This window comes from Apodemus sylvaticus, chromosome 3 (assembly GCF_947179515.1).
Source record: "Apodemus sylvaticus chromosome 3, mApoSyl1.1, whole genome shotgun sequence".
Taxonomy (NCBI): Eukaryota; Metazoa; Chordata; class Mammalia; order Rodentia; family Muridae; genus Apodemus; species Apodemus sylvaticus.
In genome coordinates, this window is record NC_067474.1 from 170,616,376 (window position 1) to 170,632,829 (window position 16,454).

At 50.0% G+C, this 16,454-nt stretch overlaps 1 protein-coding gene across 1 annotated transcript in view; it reads right to left on the reverse strand.

Annotated features, from left to right (window-relative positions):
* Positions 1-271: 271 nt before the first annotated feature.
* Positions 272-16,454, reverse strand: part of Prkcz (protein kinase C zeta) — a 109,153-nt gene continuing 92,970 nt past the window's right edge. Inside the window, exons 11-18 of the mRNA XM_052178351.1 lie at positions 11,687-11,773; positions 10,143-10,278; positions 9,857-9,944; positions 7,722-7,841; positions 6,920-6,999; positions 6,429-6,518; positions 920-1,035; positions 272-731 (exon numbers count right to left, since the gene is read on the reverse strand). Of these exons, the coding sequence (XP_052034311.1) occupies positions 644-731; positions 920-1,035; positions 6,429-6,518; positions 6,920-6,999; positions 7,722-7,841; positions 9,857-9,944; positions 10,143-10,278; positions 11,687-11,773 (805 nt within the window). The 3' untranslated portion in view covers positions 272-643. The remainder of the gene's footprint in view (positions 732-919; positions 1,036-6,428; positions 6,519-6,919; positions 7,000-7,721; positions 7,842-9,856; positions 9,945-10,142; positions 10,279-11,686; positions 11,774-16,454) is intronic.

Below are 16,454 nucleotides of genomic sequence, written 5' to 3' on the forward strand. Positions count from 1 at the left end.
GGCCAGGGTGTCCCTTCAGCCTCAGCCTACCACAGATGGCTAGCTGCGCTAGATATGAAAATACTTGTTAAATATTAACAACAGAACTTACCGGGATTTAGAAAATGTTCCGAATCTGTAACAATTCTTGTTGCAGCGCATCCCTGCAGGCACTTGGGTGCCCGTCCCCTGCCTACATCCTGCCTGCTCAGAAAGCACAGCTCCTCCACGTGTGGAGGCTGCGTTGGGGGACATCAGGCGGGTGCCACAGAAAAAAGGCATCAGAGGAAGCTTCAACATCATCGGTACACTTTATTCCTCAGGGCATTACACGCTAACGTTTCCTGGAGCGGGTCAGTGCATGAGTTCTGTTTCTGTGGTAGATGTGCACCTTTCAAAATGGCGTGGCTGTCTCACCCTCTAATAGGGCCGCCATGGACACAGGAAGCGGTTCCTCCAGCACAAAGCCAGCCTCTGGGGCCTGGACACAAGAGATTGCTCTGTTTAGAAGTGCCTGTTGGACGCCCCTCTGCGGTCTTGGTGGCCAGCATCCCTCCCTGGCTGCTCGGAGCCTCGGTGCCTGGCCTGGCATGCATATGCTGTAGTTAAGGGTAAAGTGACAGGGTCATTCACAGGCGTGTCCACAACAGAGATGCTCATGGCCTCACACAGACTCCTCAGCAGACAGCAGAAGTGGGTTGATGTACTCAAAGCCTTCAAACTCGGACTGGTCAATCCTCTTAATGACGTCCCTAAAATCACAAGAAGGCAGTGAAGAGTGGTGGCTGTGTCCCTCCCTCAGCCACTGTCCTTTCTACCAGTCCACATTTTAGAGGCAGGGACCAGAGCATGGGGCCATGCACTGGCTCAGGGGTCTTGGCTGCTTAGGACATGTTTTATTGTGACACTGTGGGCACAGGTCAGGCTTTCCAGGACTTACTCATCATCTGGGGTCAGCTGCACAGGCTCACTGGTGAACTGTGTGTCGAAGTTGTCCAGGCCATAGTCATCTGTGATCTGGGGCTGGAAGGGAGGCAGAGTCTGCTTCTTTTCCAGCTGGGAACATTGACAAGGGAGAGGTCAGATGGGTGCTCTCCCCATGTCAGTTGTGTGCACATAAATCACAAAATAAAATGGGAAACTCAGCTTTTCAACATGCCTTTTATTTGAACACCATTTTTCCCCTTTAAAAAGCACAGAATCTAGGAGAAAATATGCAATACCGGGGGGGGGGGGGGGGGGGGAGGGGGGGGAAAGTAAACAGGTTAAAAAGGTGCTGGACATATAGGCCCTAGAGACAAGTGCCTAGAAACAATGTTACTGCTGGTGGCTGAAAGCTTCTCTGCACATATGTCTGGAAACAATGTTATTTGTAGTCATTCTCTCTCTCTCTCTCTCTCTCTCTCTCTCTCTCTCTGTGAACCTGATCATAGTGGTATTTGGGTGTGATAACACCCTCACCTAGATGAGCACTGGGAGAATCCATCTTTAATCCTCTCCTCACCCTAACTCTGTAGTCTCCATCTTCTACTATTTAGAGTTAGACCTTCTAGCCCAGCAGAAAATGAAGAGTTGTCAGGAGAGACTCTGGTGTCTGACATGTGCCACATGGCACCGTGATGCATGTGGCAAGAAATCCCTCTCACAGTCTCACACTCATGCCAGGTAGTGGTGGTGCATGCCTTTAATCAGCACTAGGGAGGCAGAGGAGGCAGGTGGATCTCTGAGTTCGAGGCCAGCCTGATCTACAGAGTAAGTTCCAAGACAGCCTAAAGATATAGCTATTCTTCTTTGTCAAGCAGGGCTCTTAGGTCACACAGGGGTAATGGCACAGTGGCAGCATTCCTGAGGATTTGGTGCCCAGCCTTCTGTCCAGCATTCACTCTGCTCTTTCAGGGGGAGGTGGCTGACAAGTGGTCCTAGAACACTATGAAGATGTGAAGATCTGTCCTATAGGCCACACTCCCCTGCAAGGGCTTGGGATGCAGGCCTATGGGGCTGGCATGGGAGCTAATATGATGTTTACCTAGTCTGTCTAAGGATGGCTCTGTGGCAGGGATCAGTGTCCAGCTTATAGCTGCATCTCAGTTCTTAGAATTGAACCTGACCCAAGAGAGGAGTTCAGCATACGTGGGTGAGTGAATGAGAAAATGGATGGAGAGGTGTGGGGAGCGGGAGGGTTCATGATGAGTAAGGACAAGTAAGGGTTCCAATGCAGTACTGCTGCTACAGAAGACCCAAGACTGGGTAACTTACAAGGACTGTGCAGTAAGTCCCTGCAGGGGGACTCCTTACCCCTAATGAGGCACCCTGAGCCCATGCCGGCAGCCTTGCCTTTCAGGGTTACCAGCCCACTCACACATAACCCTTCCCACACCCCAGAAGTTCCCAGTAGAATTTTAGGATGTACTTGATTGTCTAGAATGTAACTGGCTGTGTTACCAAGCATGAACGAGGGTAAGTGTGGGTATGGGGGAGAAATTCCCAAACACATCACGGTACTATGTGGTGACACCAGATTCTCTCCTGCCTACTGTGCATTCCCCTGTGGACTGGAGGGTCCACTTCTAAACCATAAATGGCAGAGAAGGCAGCACATGTGAGGAGAGGACAGTGGTGAGACCTTGCTGAAGGGAGAAGGTAGCATTGGAAGCCTCCAGAGTAACCCCTGAACTCATGGTGGGTCTGCTCTGAATACACTGAGGGATAATGGAGAGTCAGTTCCCAGCACTGTTGCAGGCAGGGAGACAGACTAGCAGTATCTGGATACTTTGTATCCAAGCCAAAGAAATTTCCCAGAGGCCAGGATGGTGCTGCTACTATTGCCTGCTGAAGTCTGGGCTATGCAGGCTGGTCCTGGGCTACAGATGCTGGTCCTGTTCAGTATTGAGGGTGGGGAGGTGTGCCTGGGGGCTAGTAGCAGTTGTGATCTCATTTCTGATGACTTCACTTGGTCACAGTTCCCATAACTGCCTCTAGCACCTGTTTGTCTCTGGAGCCCCTGCCTGAACCTTCTGTGTGTCCCTTCATCCTATCCTCCTGCATCTTCCTCCTCTCCTGGCCACAGGCTCATGCCAGGACCATAGACTCCTTTCCTTTTTCTTCGACAGGATGTCTGAGAAACCAGAAAGTTTTTGAGTCTGTCCTCCCATTTACTCTCCTCTCTGGCATAAAATAACTTTCATCTAGAAGCCTTGGACATATTGTTTAAACTTTTGAAACTTAAATTTGTGAGTGGGTACACATGAGCATGGCACAGGTATGGATGTTTGAGAACAACTTCTGGACAGTGTGAGGACAGGTCTCTTACTCCACCATATGTGTCCTGGAAATCTAACTCAGGCTTTCAGCTTGGTGGCAAGCACCTTTTAACCAGTGGGCCAATTATCTCACTGGTCTGGGCCTACACGGGACAGGAGTGGAGGCTATCAATTTCCTGTCAGCTCTCACTGGTGGGAACTGATGTCAAGGGAGCTTGTTTTAGCCACAATCTGACTCACTCCTCAAGGTGGCCAGTTGCCACCTGCCAGTTACCTGGAAGAGAGTGGGTTTGATAGCAGGTGGTAGCAATGCCCAGATGGCCGCTTTAGCTCTTTCCAATTCACAGTGAATCAGGGATTGGGACCTTTGCAAAGATATACCTCCCAGATCTGACATGCTGTCACGCCCCTATGGAGTACCAGACATGGAGGGTCTGTGGATAGGCCCTTGTAGTAAACAGCCCCAGCCAAGCATCTTAAGGGAACTGGGATTTTGCTGCAGGACCCATTTCTTTCAGAACCAGTTTCCTGACCAGTCACAGCTCTACCTGGGACAGCGTCCAATACTTTTCCTATGGCCTTTATGCTAATATCCAAACCTTCTGGTGGAGATTTGGCAGGGAGGGATGTGCCGGATGGCCCATGGTGGACTTTGTGTGCTCTGTAGAGCATATGCTCCTTCTCTCACATCACAGAGGAGGGGAGGGAGGGACGGCTAGCAGTGGCCTCTCTTCTGACTCCACCCTTTCTCCAGAGCACTGGAGGGGAATGGCAGAAGAGCACCTGACTAAAGCCCAGGGAGGACTCTGAGCACCCAGCTCTAGGGTGGTCTCTGCTCTGAGTCTAGAGAGGAGAGGCTTTAAGGATCTGGTAGGTAGCATAAGGTCACCATGAGGGATGCTATACCATGCAGACAGTCCTCAGGTCACCCTCTGGGATGGGCTGAAGGCTGTGTCTCTGTTCTGACAAGAGGTCTCACCTGTGTGATTTATCAAGGCCACCCTACTAGATGTGTCTGAAGCAGAAATCCATCATTTGCCTTCAACTTCCCTCCCTAGTCTGCAAGGGCAGCCACTACTGTGCCTACTTGAGCTTGTCACCATTCTTTCTGCCCCATGACTCAGGGAGGATGGTTCTGGGGGACATTAGAACAGAATGTACCAGAGGTAGGTGTGGTGGGCTGGTTCCTGCCAGTCTACCACCCAGCTACTTACTGGGACCTCACCCTACACATAAGCCATTCCAGAGCTCAGATCTCCTCAGCTCAGGTATCTCAGAGGATCAAGTTACGGCTCTTGTCTTCCAAAACGCAAGCTGTGGGGTGATGGTGGTGGTGGGGAGCCAGGGACAAGCCTGGCCTCCTCTTGCTCCAAGCAGACAACAGATAGCAGAGCCAATTAGACTTTAATCCCTGAACAACATCCATGTCAGCTAGCCTTGTTCAGATCTTAAAAGAATAGCGTAAGTGTCCCAAGGCCCAGGAACTCAGACACACCAGTTACTGCCATGGCTGCACAGTGTTGACAGCAGTGCTTTTGGGAGCACTTCCATAGCAGCTGGGGGGAAGGGCTGGGATTAGTAGCCTCTCCACTGCTGTCCCAGAGTGGCTCATGGGGAAACATTTGCAATTTCTTTTGCTGCTCATTTCTGCCTCTTTCCTCAAAGTACCAGTCAGTACCAGGGGCCAGCACCCTGTGTCCTACTGTGACATCTCTGGGCCTGTGCTCCCACCTCAGGTGGACAGTCCTGAAGTCCTACATTTATTGCAGCTCATGCTGCGCTGCATGGTCCTAAGAAGCCCTGGGGTACAGCCCCTCAGCAGGGGGGACACAGAGTGACCATCTCAACATCTAGGGGAAATTTCCCAAGAAACTGCCACCCAACAACCTAAGAGCTGGAAAGTGGGGGTCCCACCCAAGTGACCATCAGTGGGCAAGTGAACAAATGCATAGTCAATCTGTGCAAGGGGCAGGGGCAGGGGCAGGGGACTCAGATCCTGCAGGCTCAGATGAGGTGAACCCCAGTGAGGCAGGCCCAGAGGAGCAGCAATGAGGACAGTGGCTGGGAGAGACAAATAGAATGCTCCCTGCTCTCTGCTGAGGGATTTTCGAGGTCAGTGCATGTCTCAGTGTCAGAGTGGAGGTGATCTGTTCCAAATGCTGGGGCAGGCAGTGGACCTGTGGGTAAAGTTGCCACCACTGAGCCCAGGCCTGGCCAGGCAGTAGCTGCATTGTGAAGATCTAGGTTAGAAATAAACATATAGCTTCTCTTTTGTGCTACCAGGGCAAGGAAATGAAATTAAAAGCTCACAGAATTGTTTTTGAAGTATCAAGGGCAGGAGAGGTGGTTTGGCAGGTAACTTTGTTGCCAACATTGAGAACCTGAGTTTGTTTTTCCCAGACTTAAATGGTGGAAGGAGAGAACTGACTCTCAGAAGTTGTCCTCTGACCTTTATGTGTGCATGCACAAACACATGTGAATGTTAGAAAAAGTGCCAATGCTCTGAATTCTGACTAGATCCTTATACCTAGAAAGGAAGAGAACTGGAGGCTCTGACTATGTATCAATGTGGCCCAGCTCTAGACCGCCATGGGTTGGGGGGGGGGGGGGTTGGTAATCATCTTTCCTGATTGCTCGTTGCCTCTGTGGCCTGTCCCCTCCCAATTCTTCCCAGTACCCACAGACACAAACAGTCCTGCAAATAGAGTAACTGGTTGTGCGACAACATCCTGTTCTTCGTGGGGTTGGAATGCAGCCATCATCAGTGCTGGCTGGGAGCCATCTGGAAGGATCAGGGTGGGGTTGCGGGGAAGGAGGGGAGGTGTCCACTGTCCCAGAGTTGGGGCAATTCCTGATCTACTCAACAGGCTAATCTTTATACTTTCCTGCAAAGGGGTGTATTTTATAGGTGACAATTCAGTGACTTTCCAATTTAGTTTGAAACAAGTTGAAGTTTTTCTCCTAATATCAGGAATGGACTCAAGTCAGAGCCAACGCCTGTGCTTGCTACTTTGTCCAGTAACTGTTGACAGCAGGATCAGGTTCTTGGCAGCTTTGGAAAACCAACCACAACACTACAGAAGAAAAGGACCAGACACCATGTACCAGGCACCAAGTGCACATGGGCCCGTTTTGCTTATTAGGTTGGCCCACTTCACAGAAAGGGCACGGGTGACCTTTGAGGCTTACCAGATCCCAGTCTATGCTGCGGAAGAAGGCGTGGGACTTGATATCGGAAAACCCAGTCTGTGGCCGGCAGCCGAGCCTCTCTTTGGGATCCTGGGGGGGTGGGGGGGTGGGGTCAGAATTCAAATGAGGGTGAGTCAGGACTCCTAAGGAAACCCCTTAGGAGTTTCAACCTAACCCAATGAGATGACCCAACTTCCCCCATGGGAGTTCAGTCTCCAGTTGTTCTTGTGACCAGCTGGGTCTGACCTTCCCTCTGTTGGGATTCCTTTCCCGGTACGTTACTTCCTCACTGTTTTGCTATATCAATAAAAAATTAAACTCAACGATCACAGAGCCCCAGTGCCAGAGTGGATGATCAGCCAGCCGCACAAAGCAGCTGGGGGCAGCTGGCAGCTGTTAGTGGAGTGACACTGTCCACCCACTCCATCCCATGGGTAACCTGATCCCAGAGGGTTACAAGAGATAGTCTGTCACCACAGCCAAGAGCGTACCTTATTTAAAAATCCTTTCAATACGTGTGAGGCCTTGACAGACAGGAAACGGGGAATCCGAATTGGCTTTTCCAGGATAACTGTGAGGACAGGGGCCAGGTGAGAAGACTCCTTGGCAGTGTTTGCTCTTCCTGGTAGCCTGGGGGGGGGGGCGGGGGTGCCCCCTGAACTCTGTTCATTTTGTGTTTTTTTGCAGGGACAGTATCCAGCCTGGCTTTGAACTCCTGACTTTCCTTCCAGCCTCTTGCGTAGAAGAGATTACAAGGTCATGTCACCCACGCCTGGCTTGAACCCCATTTCTAAGCTAGAGCTCAGACTTGTAGTCCTGGAACACCTTCCTGTTCTAGAAGCCTGCTGGGTCCTTCTAGGGACCTCCTGGTGACATTCACATATTCCATAGCCATGTGTGAACCAACAGATCCTTACTACCTTTTGGTTGCAGGCATGTGGAGTCTGAACACCGGTCACCAGGGGGCGCCCAGGGACAGCCCTGAGGGGCATATTAGTGGCCTTCAACTCTCTCATCCGGAGCAAGGGGGACCTGCACAGGCTACAGGGAATGCCCTGGGTGGGCAGAAGGGGACTCTGGCTAAATCAGGATATTCTCTTTCTAGGTGACTCACAGTGAGGTGAACTATGGTCACCTCACTTTCCATTCTCTGCCAGAGGAATGGGTCCATATGTGTTGGTATTGGTGCTAAGGCACAGTACCAGCTGGGGCAACGCACCATCCTTACCTTCGAGAAGGGAAGAAAAGAACATGCAGAGGCAGGAGGGAGTGGATACACCGTGGGCCACCAACCTTGGAAAAGGTAGTCTTCAGTGTTCATGTCGGGGTTGTCCGTGATGATGTCAAAGGGGGAACGCCCAGCCATCATCTCAAACATAAGGACACCCAGCGCCCACCAGTCCACGCTGAACCCTGTGGAAAGGCGGGCAGTCACTAGACAGGGGGTGGCCGGGAAGCGGCACACTCGGTCCAAGAGATTTAGCACCCATCTCCCTGGGTAGCTGGACCAGCCTTCACTCACTGTGCTGGACATCTGTGTCTGCAGAAGCTGTGATTCCTCACCTGCATTGTGGGATACCCAGGCTGTCCCTCCCTGGCCCCCTCAACTCTGGTATCTCTGCTACACAAACATGCAGAATGGTATCAGGGATACCATTTGCCTTGATCCTGCCTTTATTTATTTATTATTATTACTATTAACTATTATTATTATTATTATTATTATTTTATTATGAGACAGGTGCTCACTATGTAGTCCAGGCTGGCCTTGAACTTGCGACTCCCTTGCCTCAGCCTCCTAGTGAATAGCACCATAACAGTTGGCATTTTTTCCTGATTTGATTTGAAGTTACAAAGGCCGCTTCTCCCTAAGGAATGTGACTCAGTGGTAGAGCATTTTGGTCACATGTGCAAAGCACATGTCCCATCCTCAGTGCTGCCAAAACACACAGAACTCATCTCTGAGATGAGAAAACAGTTTCTTCTATATTCACACTGACTACTTTTTCCTTTTTTTTTTTTTTAATTTTTTACATTTACTTAATGTATATGAGTGCATTGTCACTATCTTCAGACACACCAGAGAGGGTATCGGATCCCATGACAGATGGTTGTGGGCCACCATGTGGTTGCTGGGAATTGAACTCAGGACCTCTGGAAGTCAGTACTCTTAACGGCTGAGCCATCTCTACTTCCCATTTTGTTTTGTTTTAAGACAGGGCTTCTTTGTGTAGACGTGGTTATCCTGGTACTAACTCTAGACCAGGCTGGCTTTGAACTCAGAGATCTGCCTGACTCTACCTCCTGATGCTGGGATTAAAAGTGTGGGCCACCATTGCCTGGCGCGCTCTCTCTCTCTCTCTCTCTCTCTCTCTCTCTCTCTCTCTCTCTCTCTCCCTCCCTCCCTCCCTCCCTCCCTCCAAATGCTAAGTATTTTTAGGCAGCAGCAGGAGGGAAGATCAGCCTTCAGCTCTGCCTGGCCTTCCCTACGAACTCTGGAACAGTCACCCTGCTCTGGCACACACAGAAATGGGTTCAGTTAGAACACTGGGTGGGTTCTAGACTGATTTCTGTCTCCAATCTGCTGTCTTTCCTTCTCCGGTTACTGAGCAACTTCAACTGAAGCAGCTTCTAGGAACCCAGTCACTCCCTCGGATAGGGGACTGACACACACTGCCTGCTACATACTTGTTTATGTGATGGTTTCACTGAAGTCACTGTCAGGGATAGATAGCTCATGCCTGTAATCCTACCTGCACAGCAGGAGAAGCTAGGATGCGAAAGTGGGTGCGTTCACAAGTATTCATATATAACATGTATAATGAGCCTTCGTGCACAGTAAACAAATGCGCGCGCACGCGCGCGCACACACACACACACACACTGCATGCTACATACTCTCCTCCATCACATACACGAGCATGTACCTGTATATGTATGCCCTGCCCCCAGGTGCATATGACTGTTTCCACTCAGAGAAGTGGAAGTACACTATCATGTCTACAGGGTCCCCCAGATCACCCTCTGCTCTGGATCCTGACGGAGGCACTTTTGCCATTCCCAAGGGCACTTTGTTTCTTCCATATATGCATGGCCAAGGGGCCATCAACTTGGGATGCTGTGACCCCACCTTGGTCTGCTTGCTTCATGCTCCTTTTTCTCCTCCCTGGCCTTAGGACTCCTCTGGGAGAGGAATGTTACTCAGCCTCATCTGGTGGGGTAGCGAGCTCGGAAACCCCGAGGGGTATTCTGTGTTATCTTCAGGTATAAAATAGCCGTACATCTCCCCATCTGTTGTGCCAGGGCCATTGTAGGTGTGGGCCATGCAGGTTCCTGCTCTGACTGAACATCACTGGGGGGAGGTGGTGGTGGGGACGACTTCTGGAAAGCAGCTACCTATGTTTCCCTCCCCCATGGCTAACACTCACCGTACTCTTCTCCTCGCAGGATTTCGGGGGCGATATAGTTCGGGGTTCCACAAAAAGTGCTTGTTGTGTCACCAGGGCCTAGGCCTTCCTGTGGGGACAGAGTTACCAGGAGCGTGAATCTCACGTGCAGTGGCGCTCCTTAGAAGGCGTCCCTCAAGAACACTGACACAGAGTTACAGACAGGGGCGCCTCAGTTTGGTCATCACTGAGCTATGCCCCATCACTGAATACTCCTGCGGGATGTCAAGGGCAGACAAGCGAGTTGGGGGGCAGGCGAGGCGGGCACCTTGCACATGCCGTAGTCCGTCAGCTTAATGTGTCCGTCGGCATCGAGGAGGACGTTGTCCAGTTTTAGGTCCCGGTAGATGATCCCCCTCTCATGGAGGAAGTTGAGAGCGATACAGATCTCAGCAGCATAGAACCTGAGGTGGGGGGCATTGTGCAGTCAGCAGAAGGACAGTGGCAGGCAGCCAGACAGAGGGACAGCAGCCAGACAGGGGCTGGTGCACAGGAGCCCCACGAGGTATCCTGGTCACCAGGGAAACGCGAATGCAGATTGTAGTGAGATTTTACCTCCTACCCACCAGAATGGTTATGTACCACAGCCAGAGTAAGTGAAGGGACCCTGGACACCCCAAGTATGATTGGTAGGAATGAAAAATGTAACCAGAGGGAGGTCCCTCAGAACATGAAAGCTAGGGCCATGTGCATCTCAGTGGGAAAGCTCCTGCCCTGAACCAGCACCAAAGCAAACAAGCAAACAAGCATGAGAACCAGAAAGGGTGCCTGTCAAACAATGCTGCTAATGCACATACAGCCAAGGCTGGAGACCGCGGAGGGGCCCAGTAAGAACAGTGGATATGAGGAAATGCCACTATGAGATCCGTTGCCCTGTATGGGGATTTTAAAAACTGAAAGGAGGAAAGAACTGAAGTGGGGTCTCGAGTGCCTCGCTGCACACCTAGGTCCACAGCAACCTTATCATAAAAGCTAACATGTGTTGGGAGGCAGAGGCAGGCGGATTTCTGAGTTTGAGGCCAGCTTGGTCTACAGAGTGAGTTCCAGGACAGCCAGGGCTACACAGAGAAACCCTGTCTCAGAAAACGGGGGGAAAAAAAGAAGAAGAAAGAAAAGCTAACATGTGGAAGTAAGCGCTGATGGATGAGTGGGCCAAGGAAGCCTTCTCATCAGGGCAGAGTGGCTCATGGCTGCAGGTTTGAGGCCAGTCTGGGTCACACAGCAAATCCCACTGAAGAGAAAGAAAGGGAAGAGGAATAGGGGGTGGGAAGGGAGTAGGCTCTATCAGTGCAATGGAATATTACCCACCCTTTAAAAGGAAAGGATTTCCAACAGGCTACATGGTGAATCTTGAAGACAACACCACAGCAAATCAGACACACAAAAAGACAGATAATCCGAGATTCCACTCGGGGCCCTGTGTGGAATCGGACAGGAGGGCCGGAGGTGAGGAGCCTGGGAGTCAGCATTCACAGGGTACGGGGTCCAGTGTGAGACATAAAGAGGCTCTGTGTGCGGTGGCAGCAGCTTCACGACACCTAACTATCATCTGAACTATCTGGCCGATGTGGCAACATTAACGCCGTGTGCATTCAACCGGGAGTTTTATAAAAAGCAAGTGGACAGGCAAAAAGCTGTTGCTGTTTCTGCCCACTTTCCCCAAAAGCAGCCTTGGGGACTCACAGGACTTCATGGGGGAAACTATACCACGGCAAGGACTCATCTTTGCCACCTTCTGCCCAAATCTCACCCCCTCTTCTCACTGCTGGCCTCCTGAGGAAAGTCCCCAGGCCACGCTTTTTTTGGACTCACCTGGCATGTTCCTCTGGAAGCTTCCTCTGCCTCTGCATGTGGAACATGAGATCCCCCCCGTTGACATACTCAATGACCAGGAACAACCTGGCAGGAGGGAAGGGCAACAGATCAGGGACTGATTGAAACCACTCGAAACACGCTGTAGGCGAAGGCACCACCAACAGGGCCAGAGTGCGTGGAACCTCTGTGGGGGTTGCTTTTTTAGCTTTGGGTTGAGTCACCCCTGGGTGCTGACCTGCTGCCTCTTATGGAGATTTGTAAGTGAACAAATCAAGAAGTGAAGGGCCACCTGGGAGCTCCTGGGGTCAGGGAAAACCTCAAGGTGGAAGGGAGGCTGAGGCTGAGTTTGATGTTTGGACCAGTGAGGCATGAGGCATGGTTTCAGATGCTGACATTTGGGGTCCAAGACCATGTTGGATGATGGATGTGGCTTCATCACATGATGCCAAGGTAGGGCACTGTTTTTGGAAAATAAGGAATAGACTTAGGCTAGACAGTACCGGTACACTCATTCCTTTAATCCCAGCACTTGGGAGGCAGAGGCAGGCTTTTTTCTGAATTCAAGGCCAGCCTGGTCTACAGAGTGAGTTCCAGGACAGCCAGGGCTACTCAGAGAAACCCTATCTCGAAAACAAACAAACAAACAAACAAACAAAAAACCAACCAACCAACCAACCAAACAAACAAAGGTGGGGCTGACTTTGTAGGTCCAGAGGGAGGTGGTCATGATTAGATGAGTCTGAGATAGCAGCAGTCCAGCAGCTAGGCAGCAGGGGTCAGGCAGAGGTGAAGTCTGAGCTGTGTGGATAAATCTTTTAGGAACTGGGCTTCAGCACACAGGCCCCTCGTGTCTCCGAACACTGGCCATGTGGTATCTCTCACTAATAAGATCTTTGCTGCATTTAATAAGACTTAATTTTCAAAATTCAATTCATGATAATTTCCCGAGATGGCCGGTTGAGGGCACCTTGGGGACATCTGGGTTGGCAGCTCATGTTTGCCTGGACTGTTTGCCTTTGGAAATGTTTATCTGCAGTTTTCTGCTCAAGGTGATGCTGCCAGCCAGCACAGGAGCCAGTGTGGGATGGAGCAAGCAAACCCTTCCTCTCTTGGCTCCTGCATCATGCTCTGAACCTCACTGGCTAACTGTGAATCTACTGTGTGCAGATAGATGCCTGAATGCAGGAAAACTGACACAGCAAGTTAACCCACTATAAAACACTCACCAAATCTTAAATTACGTATTTACGAGAGAAACAATCCCTACCATGTAGAAATCAGAACAAAAGCCCCCAGCACCAGATGAGGAGCCAAGTATTTCTCCTAGGCAAGCCAGCCCCAGGTGTCCTGGTCCCAAAGAAAAGTCTATGTTTTTGTTAAGGCTGAGACACCTTTCTCCAGTCTTATTCATCTCTCTAGTTTCTATGGGATAAGTCTTCCACAAAATCCTTTGCTTTCCCTCAGGGAGTTACTGGCCTGCTCTAGTCCATTTTCTAAGTAAAGTTATATTGGAACATAGCCACATTCATTATGATATAGTTGCCTCTTGGTATTCATGTTGGGATCAATTGTAAGACCCCTTTCAGTAACTGAAATCACTGTTGCTCAAGCCCTGTATGTAAAATGGACCCTTTGCTACTGTGTAACATCTCTGGATTGTTCACAATGCTTAACACAAAGAGGAAACTATACGCATTGTTACTTTGTATTGTTAGGAAATAACCGCAAGGAATGTCAGAACCTGAGTCTGGGTACAGCTTGGTGGTTGAATGCTTGCCTAGCATATGTGGGGCCATAGTTCTACCCCCAGCGGCACACATGTTCAGAACAGACAAGCTGGGGACAAGGAGTTTTGACACACCCTGGTTGAAGCTGCCATGGAGAATGCAGAACTGGTGCCCCCCAACTGTGAATCACCTGTGGTGACTTTGCTGCTATTGTTCCTCTAAAGCGAAGGTGTCTGTTCTCTGGCCCTTACGCAGGCAGCCTCCCTCCTGCAGACAAGCAGAAAACTCAACTCTGAGTCATGAAGGGTTGATTGCACATGTACCTCCATGTGTCCACACAATGACTACAACTCTATGGGTGGTGGGTCCCATGATGCGTGTCAAATTCCACGAGATGTCTAACACCTCAAAATTAGTCAAAGGTCAAAACTCCCTGGGTGATTTCAAAGCACATTTCCATGTGTCAGGAATCACAAACTTAATGGGTCCTGCCATCCAGGAGGAGGAGCTTTGTACCTTCCTCAGGTGCCAACACTTCTGGCGAATTCACCTAAGCTTTGGTGATAATGGCTTCTTTTAATAGTGAGAAACTTTGGCCACTTTAGAAAACAATGTGAACATCCTAACCTGAACCCATCTTGAAAGCAGAATGGCAACATCACTGTCTAGAGGCCAGGGTGAGTTCCTACACAGGCCACTTCTGTATGAGGCTGGCTCTGAGGAAACCTCCTAACAGCAAAGAATCTCTCTTCCCTACCTCCCTCCCTCCCTCTCCCAGCACAAACTAGGCTGGTGTTGAAGGTTGATCCTCCTGCCTTGGCCTCCAGAGTGCTGGGATTACAGGTGTGTAATCTTTATGCCTAGCTTTATTTTTTCATTTATTTTGTGGTGTGTGTGTGTGTGTGTGTGGTGAGTGGTGTATGGTGTGTGGTATGTCTAGGGTATACTTGTCACAGTGTGAAGCTCGGTGTACAAGTTTCTACCAAACTGGGAGTGGAGCATCTTCCTTTCCCCACTAAGCCATCTTGTTGCCCTGCCACTTTCTGTTCCTGTTACAAAAGCAGCTGTGAAACGAAGTATTTTTTTTTTTAGGGGAGGGGCTTACAGACAAAACCTTGGCACTATTTTTAACATTTCTTCAAAGCAAAAATCCCACAGGAGGACCATGTGAGCTGCTCTGCAGGTGACTTGGGTTGGCTTGGGTGTATGTGGCTGGGACAACACAAGGTCACATCTGTTCCCACAGTTTTTTCTGTGTGCTTGGCAGGCATTTCCCATGCCAAGTTCCTTAGCCTCAGGTTTTGTCTCGGCACATGGCTACGCTTCTCAGACAGGTTGAAGCCAACACCTGCGCTCAGACTTATGTGCAGGTGTCTGCACAGGAGTCTGTGGGTCAGGCAATTGAGCATCTGTCACTGTCCACAGTCCTTTTGGTCATATACCCATAGGTCATAGAGCCATACAGTCTTTATAGGCAGACTTAGAGGTTAGGGGCAGGGGCCTGGCAGAGCCCTCAACACTTCTAAAGTTAGATTCCTAATGCCTTTAAGGCCAGACCACTATAGAAAAGAAGCAAGTTAATGGCTTAGATGGTGGATATTATCACATATTCTTAAGAAGATGTGTAAAGGTTACTAAAAACCAGTAGAAGTGGATCCATTCACACTGGCAAAGGGAGAAAGGGCATAAGGAGAAGGAGTGGGCTACAGGGTCCAGGGCCAGAGAAAGCTGCAGGGAGTGGCCAAGCCCATCGCTCCACTCATCAGGAGAGGACCCAGAGAAAGGGAGGCCCTTTAGGATCACTGCCCATTTCCCAGGCCTAACTTTGGCCTAGAAAACCTGATGGAACAAGGTGGTATGGGGACAATCATGAAGTAACAAGGGCCTGGGCTTGGCTGGTCACTGCCTTGTGTTTTATTTGAACAGAACTGTTTTCCTCCCTCTCTCTCTCTCTCTCTCTCTCTCTCTCTCTGTGTGTGTGTGTGTGTGTGTGTGAGAGAGAGAGAGAGAGAGAGAGACAAACAGAGAGTCACAGAGAGAGACAGAAATGGGTGAGAGTGTGTGAAAGAGAGAGACACACATAGGGACAGATACAGTGTGTGCATGAGAGAGAGACAGAGACACAGAGAAATCGATAAAGTGAGAATGTTAAAGAGGGACAGAGACAGAGAAACAGAGACAGGGAGATAGAGAGACAAAGACACACTCAGAGAGACACAGAGTATTAGAGAGAGAGAGAGAGAGAGAGAGAGAGAGAGAGTGTGTGTGTGTTAATGTAGCCAAGGAAGATCTCAAGGTCTTCAACTTTGATCTTCTGCCTCTTACCCTAGAGTGCTGGGATTACAGGCACACACCACCGTGTCCTGCCATACACATCTCTTACATTTCTCTCTATGGCTTTTGTGCCAGAGCACACAACCACAATGAGGACTATCCAGCCGAGAGAGTGAAATCGGTCACGAGCCACAGCTGTCCCCAGTTGACTTCATGACCTAGTCTGTATGAGTTGTGGTGATCAGGAGCAGACGTGTTTAATGATCTGAGGTTCTCAGATCACATCCCTGTTGTCAAAGGCACTGGGCTACATCCATTACCTGATCATTTGAGAAAGGTTGCTAACTCTTGGTACAAATAGCAACAACGATACGAAAGTTTTGATGGACCACACTCTACAGAACTCATTTATTCCCCAAACCAGGAGGTAAATTCTGCCATTTTCCTTACTATATGGAGAGAGACATGAGCCACCAACATTTACGTAGTCCTGATGTCAAACAGCCTACAGAGGAAATGGAGATTTCATTCCCAGGTCCTGCCTCTGCTCCCAACAGAAGGTCCTGCCTAGTAGCTGACAGAAAAGGGGCACAGAGGAGGACATGACAGAGAGTCAGCCTAGAAACTAGTTGGCATCACAGAGAACAAAAGACCAGGCCTATAATTGAGGCCTAAGAGAACAGAGATGGGGCTCAAACCCTGACACACCAAGAACACAAACCAGGAGCCATGCACAGTGCAAAGGAGACACTTGGACCCCAGTC